We start from the raw sequence: 18,883 nt of genomic DNA on the forward strand, positions 1-18,883 counted from the left end.
TGGGTTAGCTATCTGGAAGACAAAATTGTGGAAATCATCCAATCAGAACAGCAAAGTGAAAAAAAATTTTAATGAGGATAGTACAAGAGAGCTCTGAGATAACATCGAGCACCCTAACATTTGCACTGTAGGGATTCCAGAAGGAGAAGAAAGAAAGGAGCAGAAAGAATATTTCAAGAAATAATGCCTGAAAATGATCCTAATCTGGGGAAGGAAACAGACATCCAGGTCCAGGAAGAATGGGGAATTCCAAACAAGATCAACCTAAAGAGACCTATAATACATCAGGACATATTGTAGTTCAAAAGGCAAAAGTTAAGGATAACTAGATAGTCTTAAGGGGAGCAAGAATAAACACCAAATCACATACAAGGGAAACCCCATAAGGTTATCAGCTGATTTTGCAGAAGCAACTTTACAGGCCAGAAAGGTAGTGGAGGAGACATTTCAAGCGCTAAAAGAAAGGAATCTATAATACAGAATGATATTGAATGTAAACTGTGGTTGAAAAATAAAAGAAACTAAGAAAAGAGAAAGGAATCTACAACCTGTAATACTATATCCAACAAGGTTATCATTTGGAATTAAAGGAGATAAGATATTCCCAGACAAGCAAAAACTAAAGAAATTCACACCCAGTGAACAGACCTTAAAAGAAATGTTAAAGTGTCTTCTTTATGCAGAAAAGAAAAGGATATAACCAGAAATAATACAGAAGAGAAAAACTTACCACTGCTAAAGGCAAATGTACAAGTTTAAGTGAGTCAACCACTTAAAAAGCTAATATGAAGGTTAAAAGATAGTGGTAGCGAAGTTAACTTTCACTACAATAAATAATAAGGAATGCACTAAACAAAAAGACATAAAACTTGACATCAGAAACAAAGAGTTAGGGGGAATAAAAATGTACTTTCAGAAGATGATGGAACTTAAATGCTTATCAGCTTAAATTATATATATCATGGTAACCATACAAAACACATATAAAAATACAAAAAATGAAGAGAAAGTAATCCAGTTAAAACACCGAAGAAAACCAAGCAATTAAAGGCAAGAGAGCAAGAGAAGAAGGAGCAATGAAGAACAACAAAAACAACCAAAAAACAATAAACAAAATGTCAGTAAGCACATACCTATCAATAATTACTGTAAATGTAAATGAACTGAATACTTCAGTCAAAAGATATAAAATGGCAGAATGGATTTTAAAAAAACATGACCCATCTATATGCTACTTAGAAGAGACTCACATTAGACTGAAAGAAACACATAGACTGAAAGTGAAGGGGTGGAAAAATATATTCCATACAAACAGGAACAAAATGAAAGCTGGGGAGCAGTACTCATATACAAAATAGTCTGCAAAACAAAGAATGTCAAAAGAGACAGAAGAGGGCATTACATACTTTTAAAGGGGTCAGTCCAAGGAGAGGATATGACAATTGTAAATACCTATGCACCCAACATAGAAGCACCCAAGAATATAAAGCAAATGTTAATGGACATGTAGGCAGAATTTAATATTAATAGTATAGTAGTTGGGGACTTTAATACTACACTAACCTCAGTGAATAGATCATTCAGACAGAAAATTAATATAGAAGTAATAGCCTTAATTTCCACATTAGACCAGTTTGATTTGATAGACAGTTATAGAGTACTTCATCCAAAAACTGTAGATTACACATTTTTCTCAAATGCACATGGAACATTTTCTAAGATAGGTCACATACAAGTCCATAAAACAAGCCTCAATAAATTCTAGAAGATTGAAATTATATCAAACACATTTTCTGATTACAGTGGCATGAAATTAGAAATAAAAATCTACAGGAAGGCACTTCTGGTCAAGATGGCGGCATAGGTAGACATGGCTAACCTCTTCGCACAACCACATGAAAATTACAACTAAAATATAGAACCAACATCACTCAGAACTGTCAGAAATCGCATTGAATGGAAGTCTGACAACTACGGAATTAAAGAAACCACATCATCCAGACTGGTAGGAGGGGCACAGATGCGGAACAGGCTGGTCCCTCAATGACATGTGGAGGATAAAAATTCAGGAGGGGTACTTTGGGAGAAAGGAGTTCCAGCCCCACACCAGGTCCCCCAGCCCAGAGTTCCAGGGCCAGGATGATAAGGCCCCATAACTTCTGGTTGCAAAAACCAGTTGAGATTGAGTTGGTAGAAGAAACTTCTGGAGCCCCAAGCAGTCTTTCTTAAAGAACCCACACACAGACTCACCTCCTCAGACTCACTCCCTCTGAGCTCCAGAACCTGGGTGTCAGCTTGAAAGACACCAGTGGTATACAGGGAGAAACTGAAGTGTGTGGCATCAAGGCCAGCAGAGGCCACTGTCCCTTTTCTAAATCCTCCCCATACAGAGCTGGCAAGATGGTGCTATATCTGAGACTCCATCAACTTGCCTAACACTGTTTAAACTGCCTTGGAGATACTCTGTCCAACCCAAATTATGGGCCCACTCAAGCTGCTTTTCCTTATGAATGGCTGGTCTTGGCTCATGCTTCACAATTTCCTTAATCCTATCAAACAAGTGACAGCCAGCCTCACTGAGCACCAGGACTGGGACTAGAGCAGCCAGCCTAGATTCACAGCTTAGCTTCCTCTGGGAATCTCCAAGCCCAGCACAAGTAGCAGCCATCTCAGATGGCTTTATAGCTCAGGAAGGGTAGCCCCAGGCAAAACACAGGTCAGGGCTGACCTAGTCCTGCACCACCTGGAAAACCCTAGGGCCAGTGCACCCAGTGGAAGCTACAGACCACACTGGAACATCACCATCCTGCCCCTGCACAGCTGTTCCTCCATGGAGGGTGGAGGTTGGTGTTAAGTGGTCATAGCCAATTCTTGCAGCTGACTGGCCTGGATAAATCCCTCCAACTGACTTGTCAACAGTAGCCAAGGGCTCAACTACAAGAGGAAGGTATACTCAGCCTACACAAAGGGCGCACCTCAAGTACCCAGCTTGGGTGATAGGGGAGGCTGTGCCACTGGATCCTACAGGTCACCTACTACATTAGGCTACATACCAAGACATGGAGTCAAAGCAGCTCTATCTAATACATAGAAACAAACACAGGGAGGCTGCCAAAATAAGGAGACAAAGAAACATAGCCCAAATGAAAGAACAGATCAAAACTACAGGAAAAAAGCTAAATGAAATAGAGATAACTAATCTATCAGATGCAGAGTTCAAAACACTGGTTATGAGGATGCTCAAGTAACAGCATAAAAAGATCCAGTCAGAAACAAAGGATACACTAATTGAAATAAAGAGCAATTTACAGGGAAACAACAGTAAGTTAATGAAGCCGAGAATCAAGTCAATGATATGAAACATAAGAAAGCAACAACCAACCAATCAGAACAACAAGAAGAAAAACAAATTCAAAATAACAAGGACAGTATAAGCAGCCTCTGGGACAACTTCCAGAGGTCCAACATTCACACCATAGGGGTGCCAGAAGGAAAAGAGAAAGAGCAAGAAATTGGAAATCTATTTGAAAAAATGAAAGAAAATTTCACTAATCTGGTGAAGGAAATAGACATATAAGTCCAGGAAGCATGGAGAGTCCCAAACCAGATGGATGCAAAGAGGCCCACTCCAAGACACATCATAATTAAAATGCCAAAGGTTAAAAATAAAGAGAGAATCTCAAAAACAGCAAAAGAAGATATTTACCTACAGGGGAGTTCCCATAAGGCTCTCAGCTGATTTCTCAAAAGAAACCGCAGGCTAGAAGGGATTGGCAAGAAATATCCAAAGTCATGAAAAGCAGGGACCTACAGTCAAGATTGCTCTACCCAGCAAAGCTGTCATTAGAATCAAAGGGCAGATAAAGAACTTCCTAGACAAGAAAAAACTAAAGGAGTTCATCATCACCAAACCATTATTATATGAAATGTTAAAGGGACTTATTTGAGAAAAAGATCAAAACTGTGAACAATAAAATGGCAAAAATACATATCTATCTACAACTGAATCTAAAAAACAAACCAAGCAAACAAGAAGAACAGAGACAGAATCATGGATATAGAGAGTATTTTGATGGTTATTAGATGGAAGAAGGGTGTGGAGGAATGGTGAGGGGATTAAGAAGTACAAATAGGTAGTAACAGAATAGCCATGAGGATGTAAAGTACAACATAGGAAATGGAGTAGCCAAAGAACTTATATGCATGACCCATGGACAATGGTGTGGGGATTGCCTGAGGGAGTGGGGAGTGCTCGGTGGAGGAGGCAAAGGGGGAAAATCAGGACAACTGTAATAGCTTAATCAATAAAATACAATTTTAAAAAGGAATTAAAAAAATAATTACCATGGAGGAAAAAAAATCAACTACAGGAAGAAAAGTGGAAAAATCAAAAATACATGGAGCTTAGCAGCATACTTCTAAACAACCAGTGGGTCAAAGAGGAAGTCAAACAGGAAATCACACACTGAAAATGAAAATACAACCTTACAAAATTTACGGGATGCAGTAAAAGCAGTTATAAGAGGAGAGTTTGTAGCTATATAGGCCTTCCTCAAAAAGGAGGAAGAATCCTAAATAAACAATCTAAATTTGCACCTAATGAAACTAGAAAAAGAGAAGCAAACAAAACCCAATGTAAGTAGAAGGACGGAAATAATAAAGATCAAAGTGGACATAAATGTAATAGAAAATAGAAAAGCAATAGATAAGAATAATGAAACCAAAAGCTGCCTCTTTGGGAGGATAACTTAAATTGGCAAGCCTCTAGCAATACTCACCAAACAAAAAAGAAAACACAAAATCAGAAATGACAGATTACAGTAAACACAACAGAAATACAAAAGATCATTAAAGAATACTATAGATAGGACTTCCAGCCAAGATGGAGGCATAGGTAGACATGCTTTGCCTCCTTGCACAACCATAAAAATGATCACAACTAACTTCAAAATAAAAAAAGCAACCAGAACTGCCAGAAAATCTTAACTGTATGGAAGTCTGACAACCAAGGATTTAAAGAAGTATTCATTCAGACAAGTAGGAGGGGGTGGAGATGGGAAGCCAGGGTGCAGGGGATGTGATTTGGTGGTGGTCAGCAGAATGGGCAGTCTCACATTCATGTGTGGCAGATAAAAGCTGGGAGGGACACCCGGGGAGCGATCCCAGCCCCAGGCCAGACCATGCAGTCCAGGGTCCCAGCACTGGGAAAATAAAGCCTCATAGCTCCTGGCTGTGAAAACCAGTGGGGGTTGGGGTGGCAGAAGAAACTGCCCGTCTCTCAGAAGAGTACATGTAGAGTTCCCCTATGGTCCTAGAACATATACAAACCCCCCCCTCAGGGAACCACCACCATGGCAACAACTAGAGGGGTGCCTGTTGCATACAGGAAGTGGGTGAAGTGACTGGAAAAGGGGCAAGTGCTGAGCAAGTGGCATTGTTCCCTCTCTGACCCTGTCCCCACATCCAGTTCCACAAAGCAGTGAAATGGGTCGCCCTGCACTGATGAACGCCTAAGGCTTTGCCCTTACAATGTAACAGGTGCACCAAGATGGAGTTGAAGTAGCTTTACCTAATACACAGAAACAAACACAGGGAGGCAGCCAAATTGAGGAGACCAAAAAATATGGCCCAAATAAAGAACAGATCAAAACTGCAGAATAAGAACTAAGCAAAACGGAGATAGCCACCCTATCATGTGCAGAGCTCAAAACACTAGTGATAAGGGTGCTCAGAAAACTCAGTATGGCAAACGCATAAGGGAAGAAATGAAAAAAAATCCACAGGGAATCCATAGTGAAGGAAAGGAAGCCGGGGTTCAAACCAATGAATTGGAACATAAGGAAGAAATAAACAGTCAACTAGTACAGAATGAAGAAACAATGATTCAAAAAAATGAGGAGAGAATAAGAAGACTCTGGGACATCTCCAAAAGTGCCAACATCCAAATCACAGGGGTGCCAGGAGGAAAAGAGGAAGAGCAATAAATTGAAAACTTACTTGAAAAAATAATGAAAGAAAACTTCCCTAATTTGGTGAAGGAACTAGACATACAAGTTTAGGAAGCACAGAGAGTCCCAAACATGTTGGACCCAAAGAAGACCACACCAAGACACATCATAATTAAAATGCCAAAGGTTAAAGATGAAGAGAGAATCTTAAAAGCTGCAAGAGAAAAGAAAAGAGTTACCTACAAAGAAGTTCCCATAAGACTCTCAGCTGATTTCTCAAAATAAACTTTGCAGGCAAGAAGGGGCTGGCAAGAAGTATTCAAAGGGATGAAAAGCAAGGGCCTACAACCAAGATTACTCTGTCCAAAGCTATCATTTGGAATGGAAGGGCAGGTAAAGTGCTTCCCAGACAAAGTAAAGCTAAAGCAGTTCATCATCATGAAGCCCTTATTATATGAAATGTTAAAGGGACTTATTTAGCAAAAAGAAGACCAAAACTATGAACATTAAAACAACAGCAAACTCACAACTATGAACAACTGAATCTAAAAAACAAACTAAGCAAACAACTAGAATAGGAACAGAACATAAATATGGAGATCATATGGAGGATAAGTTATCAGTGGGGAGGGGGAAGGGAAAGAATGGGGGAAAATGTACTGGGATTAAGAAGCATAACTGGTAGGTACAAAATAGACAGGGGGATGTTAAGAATAGTAAAGGAAATGGAGAAGCTTAAGAACTTATATGCATGACCCATGAACTAAGGGGGCGGGGATTGCTGGAGGGAAGGCAGGTACTGGGTGGAAGAGTGAAAAAGAAAAAGTGGACAGCTATAATAACAACAAAATATATTTAAAAATACTATGAGCAATTATATGACAACAAATTGGACAATCTAGAAGACACTGATAAATCTCTCAAAACATACAACCTTTGCAGACTAAACCAGGAAGAAACATTGAATCTGAACTCACCAATCTGAAATTGAAACAATAATAAAAAAACTCCCAACAAACAAAGGCCCAGATGGTTCCTCAGGTGAATTCTACCAAACATTTAAAGAATTAGTACTATCCTTCTCAAACTATTCCAAAAAAAAAAAGAGGAAGGAACACTTCCAAACTCATTCTACAAAGCAAGCATATAATTCTCATACCAAAACCAGACAAAAACAGCACATAAAATTAGAATTACAGATCAATATCCCTGATGAGAATAGTTGCTGAAATTCTCAACACAATACTAGCAAACAAAATTCAACAGTACATTAAAAGGATTATAAACAATGATCAGGTGAGATTCATATCAGGGATGCAAAGGTGCTTCACCATCCAAGTACAGTGATTCTCATTACATCAACAAAACCAAGAATAAAATTCATAATGATTTCAATAGATGTCAAGAAATACATTTGACAAAATTTAACATCCATTAATGATAAAAACTCTTAACAAGGTGGGTGTGGGTGGAACTTAACTCAGCTTGATAAAGACAGACCCACAGCTAACATCATACTCAATGGTGAAAACATGAAAGTTGTTCCACTAAAATCAGGAACAAGAAAGGGATGCCCACTTTCACTGCTATTATTCAATATAGTATTGGAAGTCCTAGCCACAGCAGTCAGACAAAGAAAGAAATAAACGCACCCAATATTGGAAATAAAGAAGTAAAACTGTCACTATTTGCAGATGACACAATACTATATATATAAAACTTTAAAGAATCCACCAAGAATTACTATAAATGATAAAATAATTCAGTACAGTAGGGTACAAAATTAATATACAGAAATCTGTCACATTTCTATACACTAATTATGAACAGTCAGAAGGAGAAATAAAGAAAACAATTCCAGCCCTTGTTGGGTAGCTCAGTTGATTGGAGTGTCATCCCATATACCAAAAGGTTGCAGGTTCAATCCCTGGTCAGGGCACATACCTAGGTTGTGGGTTTGATCCCTGGTTGGGGCATGTATGGGAGGCAACTGATGGATGGTTCTCACATTCATGTTTCTCTCTCTCTCTCTCTCTCTCTTCCTCTCTCAAGTCAATAAACATATCCTTGGATGAGGATTTAAAAAACGTCATTTGTGCCTGGGCTGGTGTGGCTCAGTGGATTGAGTGCCAGCCTATGAACCAAAGGGTCGCTGGTTCAATTCCCAGTCAGGGCACATGCCTGGGTTGTGGACCAGGTCCCCAGTTGAGGGCGTGTGTGAGGCAACCACACATTGATGTTTCTTTCCCTTTCTCTCTCCTTTACCCTCTTTATAAAAATAAATAAAAATTAAAAAATATCCATTTACAATTGCATCAAAAAGAATAAAATACTTAGGAATAAGTTTAACCAAAGAGGTGAACAACCTGTACTCTGAAAACTAGAAGACACTGAAGAATGTGAAAAGGACCCAAATAAATGGAAGGATATACCGTGCTCATTAAAATGACTATATTACCCAAAGCAATCTATAGATCCAGTGCAATTCCTATGAAAATACCAATGACATTCTTCTCAGAGCTAGAACGAATAATTCTAAAACTTACAGCCAAAGCAGTCTTGAGAAAGAAGAACAAAGTTGGAGATATCACATTCCCTGAACTCGAACTATATTACAAAGCTGTAATAATTAAAATAGTATGGTACTGGCACAAAAACAGACACATAGATAACGGAACAGAATAAAGAGCCCAGAAATAAGCCCTCGCTTATATGGTTAACTAATATACAACAACGGTAGTAAGACTATACAGCTGAGTAATGACAGTCTCTTTAACAAGTAGTGTTGTGAAAATGGAGAGAAACATGCAAAAATAATAAAAGGGGACCACTCTTACACCATAGACAAAAATAAATTCAAAATGGGTTAAAGACTTAAATGTAAGGCCTGAAACCATAAAGCTCCTAGAAGAAAACATAGGCAGTAAACTATTTGACATCAGTCTGAATAATATCTTTTTGGATACATCCCCTCAAGCAAGAGAAACAAAAACAAATGTGACTTCAGCAAACTAAAAACCTTCTGTACAGGGAAGGAAACCAATCAACAAAAAGAGAGCCTAGTGAATGATATATCTGATTAGGGGTTGATATCTAAAACATACAATAAATTCATACAACTCAATGATAAAAACTATCTGATCAAAAAGTGGGCAGAGGACATGAAAAGATATTTCTCCAAAGAAGACATACAGATGGCCAACAGACATGAAAAGATGCTCAGCATCACTAATCATCAGGGAAATACAAATCAAAACCACAGTGAGATACCACTTCACATCAGTCAGAATGGCTGTTATCAAAAAGCCAACAAATAACATGTTGGCAAGGATGTGAAGAAAAGGGAACCCTTGTGCACTGTGGGCGGGACTGCAGACTGGCATAGTCAGTATAGAAAAACAGTATGAAGATCCCACTTCTAGGTATTTATCTGAAGAAAAAAAAAAACACTAATTTGAAAAAAATACATGCACCCCTATATTTATTACAGCATTATTTATAACAGCCAAGATGTGGAAGCATTGTAAGTGTTCATCGATAGCTAAATCAACAAAGCAGATATGATACACACACACCGTGGAATATTATACAGCAACGATAAAGAATGAAGTCGTGTCATTTGCAACAACATGGATTGATTTTGAGGGTATTATGCTAAGTCAAATAAGCCAGAGAAAGACAAGTACCATATGGTTTCCACTTATATGTGTAATCTAAAAAATAAATAAATAAATAAAACAAAACCAGACTCAGAAACGGACCAAAGGGACAGTTACTAGAAGGGCATGATGTGGGGAATGGGTGAAGAAGGTGAAGAGGAACAGTCAATAATATTGTGATAAGTTTGCACAGTTATAGATGATTACTAGAATGAGTGGGATGATCACATTGTAAGGTATAAAAATGTCTAATCACTGACACTAGTATAACTAGTATAGTATTGTATATTCACTTTATTTAAAAGTTTAATTTAAAAAGAAGAACCTTTCAAGTCAACCTAGAGCCATACAGTGAATCCCCAAGATACAGGGAAAATGTCAGGTTCAGAATTGCTTAGGTCAGAGTCCTAGCTTTTGCAATTTTAAAGGAAACTCAAACAAATGTGTAGACTATTTTGGGATGATACTATTCACGGTGGTTCCTTGTGGAATAGGGAATTATGAGTGGATGAGAATGAGACTTTCATTTTTATTGTGTATTTTTAAAATTCATTTGAAGTGGGGGACAGGCAGACAGACTCACATCGATTTTTTTGTTCCATTTATTTATGCCTTTCCTGTGGATTCTTATATACTATCTAACTAAAACAAGCAAACAAAGCCACCTTTGAGATGTGTTGCCTTAAACATTACTTAACGGGGGTGGGGGGTGGGGGATGGCAGGGGAATTCAGCTCTACTTCAACCCTCCTCTAAGTTAACATTTAAGTAAATAGGGAATGGCTGTCAGAGGAGGATGATCAGTAGTGCTCTGAACTGCCAAGGGACAGAAAGATTTCCTCCCATTGGAAATCTTTAAAGATGCTCCCCTGTCTGATGCTTTGTAAAGGGCTAAGTGGAGGAAATGGATGTGAGGATTCATTACTCCTTTGAATCTTTGGTCTCTGGAGTATTTAAGGAATTGAACCACAGCTTCAGTCAACTCTAAATTCAATGTGTAATGTTCTGTGGGTTTTCTTTCTTTCTTTTTTTTTTTTGAGTGAATCGTTTTCATTTCTAGCTTGCAGATATTTTTAACCTCCCTTTTCTGTACAGACCTGTCAGTCAAGCCTGCATTCTGGAGACCCTATCCGCAACCCTCAGGACAGGACCTCTGGCTTCCAGAAAGTCAGCCCCAGTGTGGGGCACTGACCTGTCTGCTCCTTGAACTAGGCATGTGACCCTGTGTACCCCAAGAAAGCTACGGTCAGACAGTAATTGCGTGCCTTTGCATTGTTTTCCTTTCCGCTGCAGGATTTAGATCTGTTCCTCTGAAGAACGGGTACAGTGAAGACATTGAGCTGGCTTCGCTCCTGGTTTTCTGTGAGATGCGGCCAGTCCTGGTGAGTGGAGAAACCCCTTTGGGTGCCCTGAGCTACATCTGCTGTTGGGTAGAAATTGTCTATGAGGGCATTTGGCTGCTGGACTTAAACCCATTGAGAATATCAAGCCAAACATGCCACATCATTAAAAAAGAATTCCTCTCAGCGAAAGATCTCCCCATAGGGCCTAGGTTTTTCCTCCCAGAACCCATTCTCCTTGGAGAGTGCTGTATGACGCTATGAGGAGGCTGTGTAGTTGGAAAGTGTGAAGCTCTTTGGAAGTTCCTCATAGTTTCATTTCAGCAAAGCTAGGCAAGGCGATGCTCTCCTAGATAAGTCCATCCTTCCTGGGTGCCTTTCTCTGCCTATTGGTCTTGGGTAATCCCTTAAAAAGTCCGAGAGCATTGAAGAAGGCCTTGTTATGGGGCAGGATGCTCATAGACCACAACTTCCCGTACTGAGCGGCATTCCTCTTGTGGGTCGCTCTGCTTTTGGAGGAGCCTGCCTTTTTGGTCCTTTCATTTTGCCAAGGCCTTGAAGACATTTAGTCCCTCCTTTCATTAACTAGTTAGGGTAGACGTAGCAGAAAGGGCTTGCTTGGCCTCCTTGAACTATTCAAGAGCTTGAGACAGGTTGCTGAGAACATAGCACCAAACTGTGGGTATAGTTCAGCTCTTGGGTTTGATGGGGTATTTTGTGATTCTGGAGGTTCGGAATCTTCTTGATGGCCTTGCTCACAGAATGAAACCCACTCAGTGTGTGTTTTTGCAAGGCCTCATATGTGGCCAATACAATCTCCAAAAGATCTTTGCATTCCCTCGCCACAAAACCCAGCATGGGCTGGGGGATTTCTGTGGTCAGTCCAGTTCTCTCGGGATAGCCTAGCAAGACCATGGTTCAGGACCCCAGCAGGCTGATGTGGGCTTGGTCTCTGCCCGTGGACACACATCTTGTTTTCTCAGTCTGGTTGTTCTCTGAGTAGAGAAGTGACAGCCTGTCCTGTTGTTCTTTTGGCTGTAAGAACTACACAGTGATCTGGAAGTTGCTTATTTAGGAACTTCCAGAATCTAGCTGAGAACCACCACGTGGGGAGGGAGGACGGCAGGGGTGGGGATTTCTCTTAACAGCCATAGTCCATGCAGTAAAAATTCATGGACTCAGTTCAGAGGAGAGAACATTGGCCTTTTCCGCAGAGCTGTTTCCCTTACATTCAGTTCTTGTAGCCATGATAGCTTTACACTCCAAAGCATTTTAGAAGCAGCGAGATGAAAGAGCATGCAAAAATAAGAAAAGACGGAAAGCAGTAAGAACAGGAAGCAGAGACTTAAAAAGGAACACTAATTGGGGGCCCTCGAACTTCACTGGCAGCCAGAGGCATCCCTTTTTGTTGGTAAAAAGTAAGTTAATAATGATGAAATTTGGTCACAGAACGGTAAGGGGGTGGATGATAGATTTTCCATTTTTGAAACCATTTTTAAGTGGTAGTGCTTTGGACTCTGTCAAAAATAAATAGTGTTTATGTAAAACTTATAGTTTTCACTTGAACCTTGAATTATGGATCAAAAAATCACCTTTTGTGATTTTTCCAAAGGTAGAAATTCTTGGTTATGAAAGTTTGTATCAATCTTTCCCTTCACCAGGTGACTGAGTCGGCCAGTGGGTCCTTGTTGAGAGTGAGCAAGTCTTACATTTCTCTACTTTTAGATGCATTTGTAAGATTATTATTAATAAAACTATCTGAGGTCTTTAAGAAGTTCATTAAAAGACTTAAGTCAGAGTATATTATTTTGTATAAATAATTTTTAAAAACCACACACAGCCCAGATCACGTGGAAAATACAATCTTACAGTTTGGGGGCGGTGGGGAGAGGAGTAGACAAGCTAGCATTTGCTCTGCTTGCTTCCCTCATTTTCAGGCCAGTGCATTTTTATGAAAGTGTAATAATGATAATAATACACATTTCTCTGTACATGTGTGATTTTTTCTTTAAAGCAGTTTTTTCTTCTTCTTGCACTACTGACATTTGGGGTCCAGTGCCTTGTATGATGTGCAGCAGCACCCCTGCCCTCCACCTACTACATGCCAGTAGGGGCCCTTGCCCTGTGTGACAGTCAAAACTATCTCCAGATATTGTCAAATGTCCCCTGGGTGGCAAAACCCATCCTCTGTCAAGAACCACTGCTTTAAAGCAAGTTTATAAGCACTTTCCCTGCTGTTACCTAATCTTCATTAGCACTGAATGACTGACAGATTTTCTCATCAAGCTGATCAACCGTAGATCAGTAGATCAAGCATTCCCCTAAACTGGGCATTTAGATGGAATCCACTTACAAATAAGGTTCTCATGAACATCTTCACATGGTTACTCTTTTTTTCTCCTATAATTCAGAATTAATTCCTTAGGATCAGTTCCCAGATATGGAGTTAATGAGATCTGTTCATTGAGCAGGATGGTAAAATGGTAAAAACTGGGCCGGCAGCAAAAGCCTGGAGTAAGTAAGCTGGCAGACCCTTGGCTTAGACAAGCTTACCTCTTCTCGGCCCACTGACAAATCTGGGAATCTGGGGAAGGAACCCAACACTTCCTCTGCATGTACATAAAACCCTTTTGCAGACATTTCACACAGAAAAAGAAGCGATAAAAGTGGTTTCAAATGGCGGTCGGACAGCATTTGTCTAGACACCGCTGTGCAAAAGCTGTTGTGAACAACTTGGAAACATTATAAATAATTTAAATAATTACGCCCGCTGGCAGCAGAGGAGGTTACTCTATTTAAAAGAAGAGTGTTTACCCAGACTTGGGTGGGGGAGGCGCCGTGCCGTCGGGGCGGCCAGCGGTGCGTGGCGTGGGTTCCAGGGGCAACACTGACTCTTGCAGATCTTCTCTGTGAAGGAATTTCGGAGGAAAAGTTGCCTGAGTGTGTGTAAATTTCATTTCAGCCGCTGGTTTTCAAGCTTTTGTTTAATTCCACATTTGTCACCTGGTTCTAACCACAGGTGCCACTGGCGTTTCTGCCCCACACTGTGATGCGGAGTTTCTGGGAAGCCGACCTGGGTTGTGTTCAGTAGACCTGGGCTTTCTCACTGCCCAAGGTCAATCCTTGTTTTATTACCGTATCCTCTGTGATGCCAGGGAGAGACTGGTAAACAGCTTCACGAGAGATTTGTCTGAGCGAACGATTGATCCATCAGGGCTGAGATGGCGTTTACTCATAAAACATTTGGTGAGATAGAGTTTAAAGCCCCAGAAAACTGTCAATAAGCACTTTAAGCCCCTTCTGAAGAAACCATTTATTTACATGTCACAATTACTTTATCAATTCTCAGTCCTTTACTCAGCTGTATGTGTGGTTTACAAAGAGTATTTTCAGTACCATTTTATTACCTACTATAATTTTAAGAGGAGAAGAAAGGAAGAGGGGAGTTGAAAAAATTTCGTAAACAACCTGTATATAACCATTGTTAGTACTTTGGTATATTTCCTTTGCCTGATAATTTTTTCCATATGATATATTCATAGTTAGTCATCTAATGCATATGAATGTGTGCCCTTTACCACTTCACAGATGACTTTAAGCATTTTTCTATGTTATTATATGATTTTCCAAGCCATTAATGCCTTTTTCACTCAGTGTGGGTCGTTAATTCACCTAGCCATTCTCTCACTGATGGACAGTTAGGTTGTTTGTAGTTTGTTACTTTATAAATAATGGAAGTCTTTATATAACACTTTTTGATTAAAAATTACTTCCCAAGGCTAGATATTTAGTAATGGACTAATAGATCAAAGAGAGAAAAAAAAAGACCATATATTTTTGTATGCATGTTGAATTGTTTTCTGAAAGTAAATAGTTTCTTTTAAGTTGATGTATTATACCCAGTCTTGCTGTTCACTGAAAAGGGCCCTCACTCAACTGATCTAAACTTACGAGATTCAGAAAAACAGGACAGGAGAAAGCATGGAAACTTGAATATTCCATCCTAGTCATCATCAGAGGGTGGCTGGCAGTGGCTGGAGGGTGTGTTTGAGGCAGCTGGCTGCCCTGGGATCTTTGAGTACTGATCCTGGCATGGACGGTGTTTAGCTTTGCACTGGGTGGGAGCTAAGATGCGGGGGGGCTGGAGCAGCCTAGGGGGAAGGCCAGGATGCTCTGGTTCCCGGTGAGTGCTCAGCCACAATACATGTGTAGATTCCTTTGCAGAAAGGTTACAGCCATTCCAGAGTCAGAGAGGACCAGGAGGGGGAGGTGCACTCTGGAGCTGAGCTGGTCCTGGTTTTTGAGGTTGGGGAAGATTTTCTTAACAGTTGGGGAAGCCCAGAGGCACAGAGAAAGATCCTCCTTGTACATGAACAGCTGTGTTTGTCAGTTAGCCCAATGTCAATCCCTCAGAGCAGAAACTGCTGTGCCTGCCACTAAGACCCAACAACCTGATGTTACTACTGAACAGACAAAACCACGAGGACACAGTGAGAAAAAGAACTGGCACAGAGTAATGAAAGGAAGACAGACCCAGGTGGGACTGAAATACAGCCGTTGGAAGCGGCCAATGCGAACCCTAAGTCATAAGTCATAAAAACTTTCATAGATACCCAAGTAGAGCACTGGAAAAGACGTTCTGGAATTTGAAACAAAAAACCGATTTCGTGAACTAAAAAAATTAGCATATGAACAGAGACATTGGTACATTAGTGACCTAAAAGATAACGAACGTGAAATAAATGCCTCACAAGAGAGTGATACCACCGTGAGTTGGAAGTCATAAAGGAAAAGATAAGCTCAGGGGACAGATGCAAATGACCTGACAGGCAACCATGTTAGAAAAGAACAAAGAAGAACAGATGGGCGAGGAGCTACTGATGAAAACAGTTAACAGAGGGAACGTTCTCTGCTTTGTTGCTTGAGAGGCTCACTTGACTCCTGAAGGGATGAATAGAAAACATACCCACCCCCAGTTGTATTTTAGTAAATGCTTTGAATTCCACAGAGAGATAATAAAACCTGAACTTCCCAACACACTAAGTTATCTACAAAGAAAATCAATCTAACATCAGATTTGTCCACTTTGCATTGGAAACCAGACTTAAAACACATGCATTCATCTTTAAAATTTTATAAATACTCAAACTAAATGGAGATGAAAGCCAACTGAAACACAAAACAGAGATAATAGAAGAAAACACAAATGCTGATTCATTGAAAAGACCAATTAAATAAACTTTTCCGGCTTAAGAAGCACGGTAAGAGCAAAACATACAAGAGTAAATATTGAAAAGAGGACTGAACTCCAAATAATGGAGAAGATAAATAAATTTGAAAAATGAGGGCTAATGGGTGACTGCCTTGAAGAATGCAAATGGGCTAAAATCATTTCAAGAAGCAGTACAAAACTTACAAAATCCTATAGGAAACATTTGAAGGGTCATAAAGCACCTGTCAGATAAAATAGGTATCGGATCTAGATGGTTTTATAGCTGTATTCTACCTGGATATAAAGAACATAATTCCAAGTTTAATTCATTGATGTCAATAGAAAAACGTAAATGCTCTAATTAATGTCTTGAAGCCACATAACTTTCATATCAAAACCAGAGAAAGATAATACGCCGTCTCTCCTCCCCCTCATACTGCATTCATAAGTGGCATCAGAGATGGATGTCACTTGTGAATACAGATGTTAAAATTCCAAAAAACTTTACAAGTCATCTCCAGCTATTTACTAGAAGAACAATATATTACAGCCAAGTAGTTTATTCTGATAATGCAAGGATGGGTTAATGCTGACACAATTAGCAACACATTTGGTGAGAAAAAGCATAAACCACTAGGTGCCACAAATGTATCAAGTTAAATGAAATAATTAGTATACATTGTGGTGAGAAGGTAAAACTCTCTGTTCACAAATTATGGTTACATATTTACAAAAACAAAGACTCCAGTTTTAAGGAGACTGATTTTCGTTTGGTATTTGTTAAGTCTAACCACTTTATTCTGAAACTAACAGTTGGAAATATGGGGTGACAGATGAGAAATCTCATTCATGATATTAACAAAAATTATAGCAACACATTAAAAGAAATTTCAATAACAAAGGTACAGGGCTTATAAAGCAACACTTGAACAAGTAGAAATATATTTGAATCAGGTATTGGTATTAATTCACTTAAAAAAATAGAGAGACATACAGATAGGTAGACACAGAAATAACTGTTTGCATCAGCTACTGAACATACACACATACTCTGGCTCTGTCTGTTGAGAAGGCCTAGAACCAATGACACCCCAGTAGCAGTGAGCACACCTAAGCACCTTGGTTTTGCTTTTTAAATATCATTCTTCAATAAAAGTAATCAGAGCTCTTAAAACAAGTGGTTGATCCCAGAGTTGAGACAGATGAAATGTAAAATGAACCTGGACTATCTTGAAGTTTCAGTAAGTAAAGAAGTGCTGAAAACAGGATGGGGGACATGTCTACGGGTATAGGAATCACCCCAAAATAACTCCCAGTGGCCAAAGTTGGAACAATTTGAGCAACAAAATAATGATATTGGATTATCGTCGTCGGCAGCCGTCCGTCTCGAGAGACGATGGTGTAGCCTCTTAAGAGTCTCTGCACCGCCGAGAATGGCTGTGCAGTCCGACTCGGGAGTGACATCGTATCTGTCTCCTCCCGTGTTGAATCGACATCTTGCGATGACGCTGAAGCTACAGAGCCTGGGCAGGGTGATATGGAGGGTCTGCTGTTGCCCATGCAGCAGACCCCCCCTCTCTTCGCAGCTAAAGGGTCCAAGGGAAAGACGGAGTCAATACAGCTTGGCTTCAGGTGCGCCGCAGGAGTTGCCGGTGTTGACTACAACGTCAAACCGCCTTAGGGACTCCGGCTCCAGATTTTCTGTCAGGGTTTACTCCCTTAGCCTTTCCCCTGAAGAGGTATGCCGCAAGGCAGCGGAGGTTTTTTGGAGTCAGAGTTTTCCTTCTCTGATGTACCCTGACTGGAAGATCGAACCAGCGACACTTAGCTCGCAGGCCGACGCTCAATCCACTGAGCTAAACCAGCCAGGGCCTTATTGGATTATAACCCGTAGAATAAAGCCATTCATGGACATATGCATATTTAATACTTAAATGAGAGAGAAGAAATGCCTCTTTCTTACAGAAGTGTTTCAATTAATAAATGTAAAAAGAAAGAACTAGAAAATCACTAGTAGAACACCACAGTAAGTGACTGCTACAGGCATGACCTACCAGTGGAGGCTAAAATGAGTGAGGGAATGAGAGAGCATTCGTATAGTCTCAATGTATCTTCCTTCAAGGAAATTATTAATTGGAAAGAGCACAATAGCAGCTTTATGCTGGATGAACCTGGCACGCACCATCTTAACCAAATGACTGGCGTTACCCCTGGTGAGAAGATGCCTCCTGAGAAGGGTACGTCACTTCCGTGCCATTCTTGCCAATGCTGCATAACCTCAAATAAACCGTGAGAAGACAGCAGGCCCACCCAAATGGTGGGATGTTATACAAAATTAGAGTACTCTTCAGAAGTGTCAAGGTCATAAAAGAGGACTCCAAGGAGACAAAGGAACTAAATGCAATGTGGGATCCTGGGCTGGATCTTGGAACAGAAAAAGAACATTGGTAGAAAAACCAGTGAAAACCAAATAAAATCTGTAGTTAGTAGTATTGCGCCAGCAGTAATTTCCTGGTTTTGATCATTGTACTCTGTGCAGGATGTTAACCCTGAGGACTCTTGGGTGTGTAAGGCATATGAGAACTCACTATTCTATTGCAACTGTTGTGTAAGTTTAAAATTTTATCATAAAATAATTAGAAGATAAAAGCATCAGCTGGGGAGAAAAACTGAAAAAAGTAAAGTAGAGGACTCCATGAAGGTTTTGTCAAGGCCAGGAACAATT

The 18,883-nt window shown here is 40.0% G+C and overlaps 1 protein-coding gene across 1 annotated transcript in view; it reads left to right on the plus strand.

Moving 5' to 3' along the window:
• Positions 1–18,883, plus strand: part of PLCG2 (phospholipase C gamma 2) — a 151,615-nt gene that overhangs the window by 124,700 nt on the left and 8,032 nt on the right. The window contains exon 31 of the mRNA XM_090261181.1: positions 10,900–10,988. Coding sequence (XP_090117307.1) covers positions 10,900–10,988 — 89 coding nt within the window. The remainder of the gene's footprint in view (positions 1–10,899; positions 10,989–18,883) is intronic.

Source organism: Furipterus horrens, unplaced genomic scaffold (assembly GCF_987537825.1).
Source record: "Furipterus horrens unplaced genomic scaffold, mFurHor1.1.pri manual_scaffold_13, whole genome shotgun sequence".
Lineage (NCBI taxonomy): Eukaryota > Metazoa > Chordata > Mammalia > Chiroptera > Furipteridae > Furipterus > Furipterus horrens.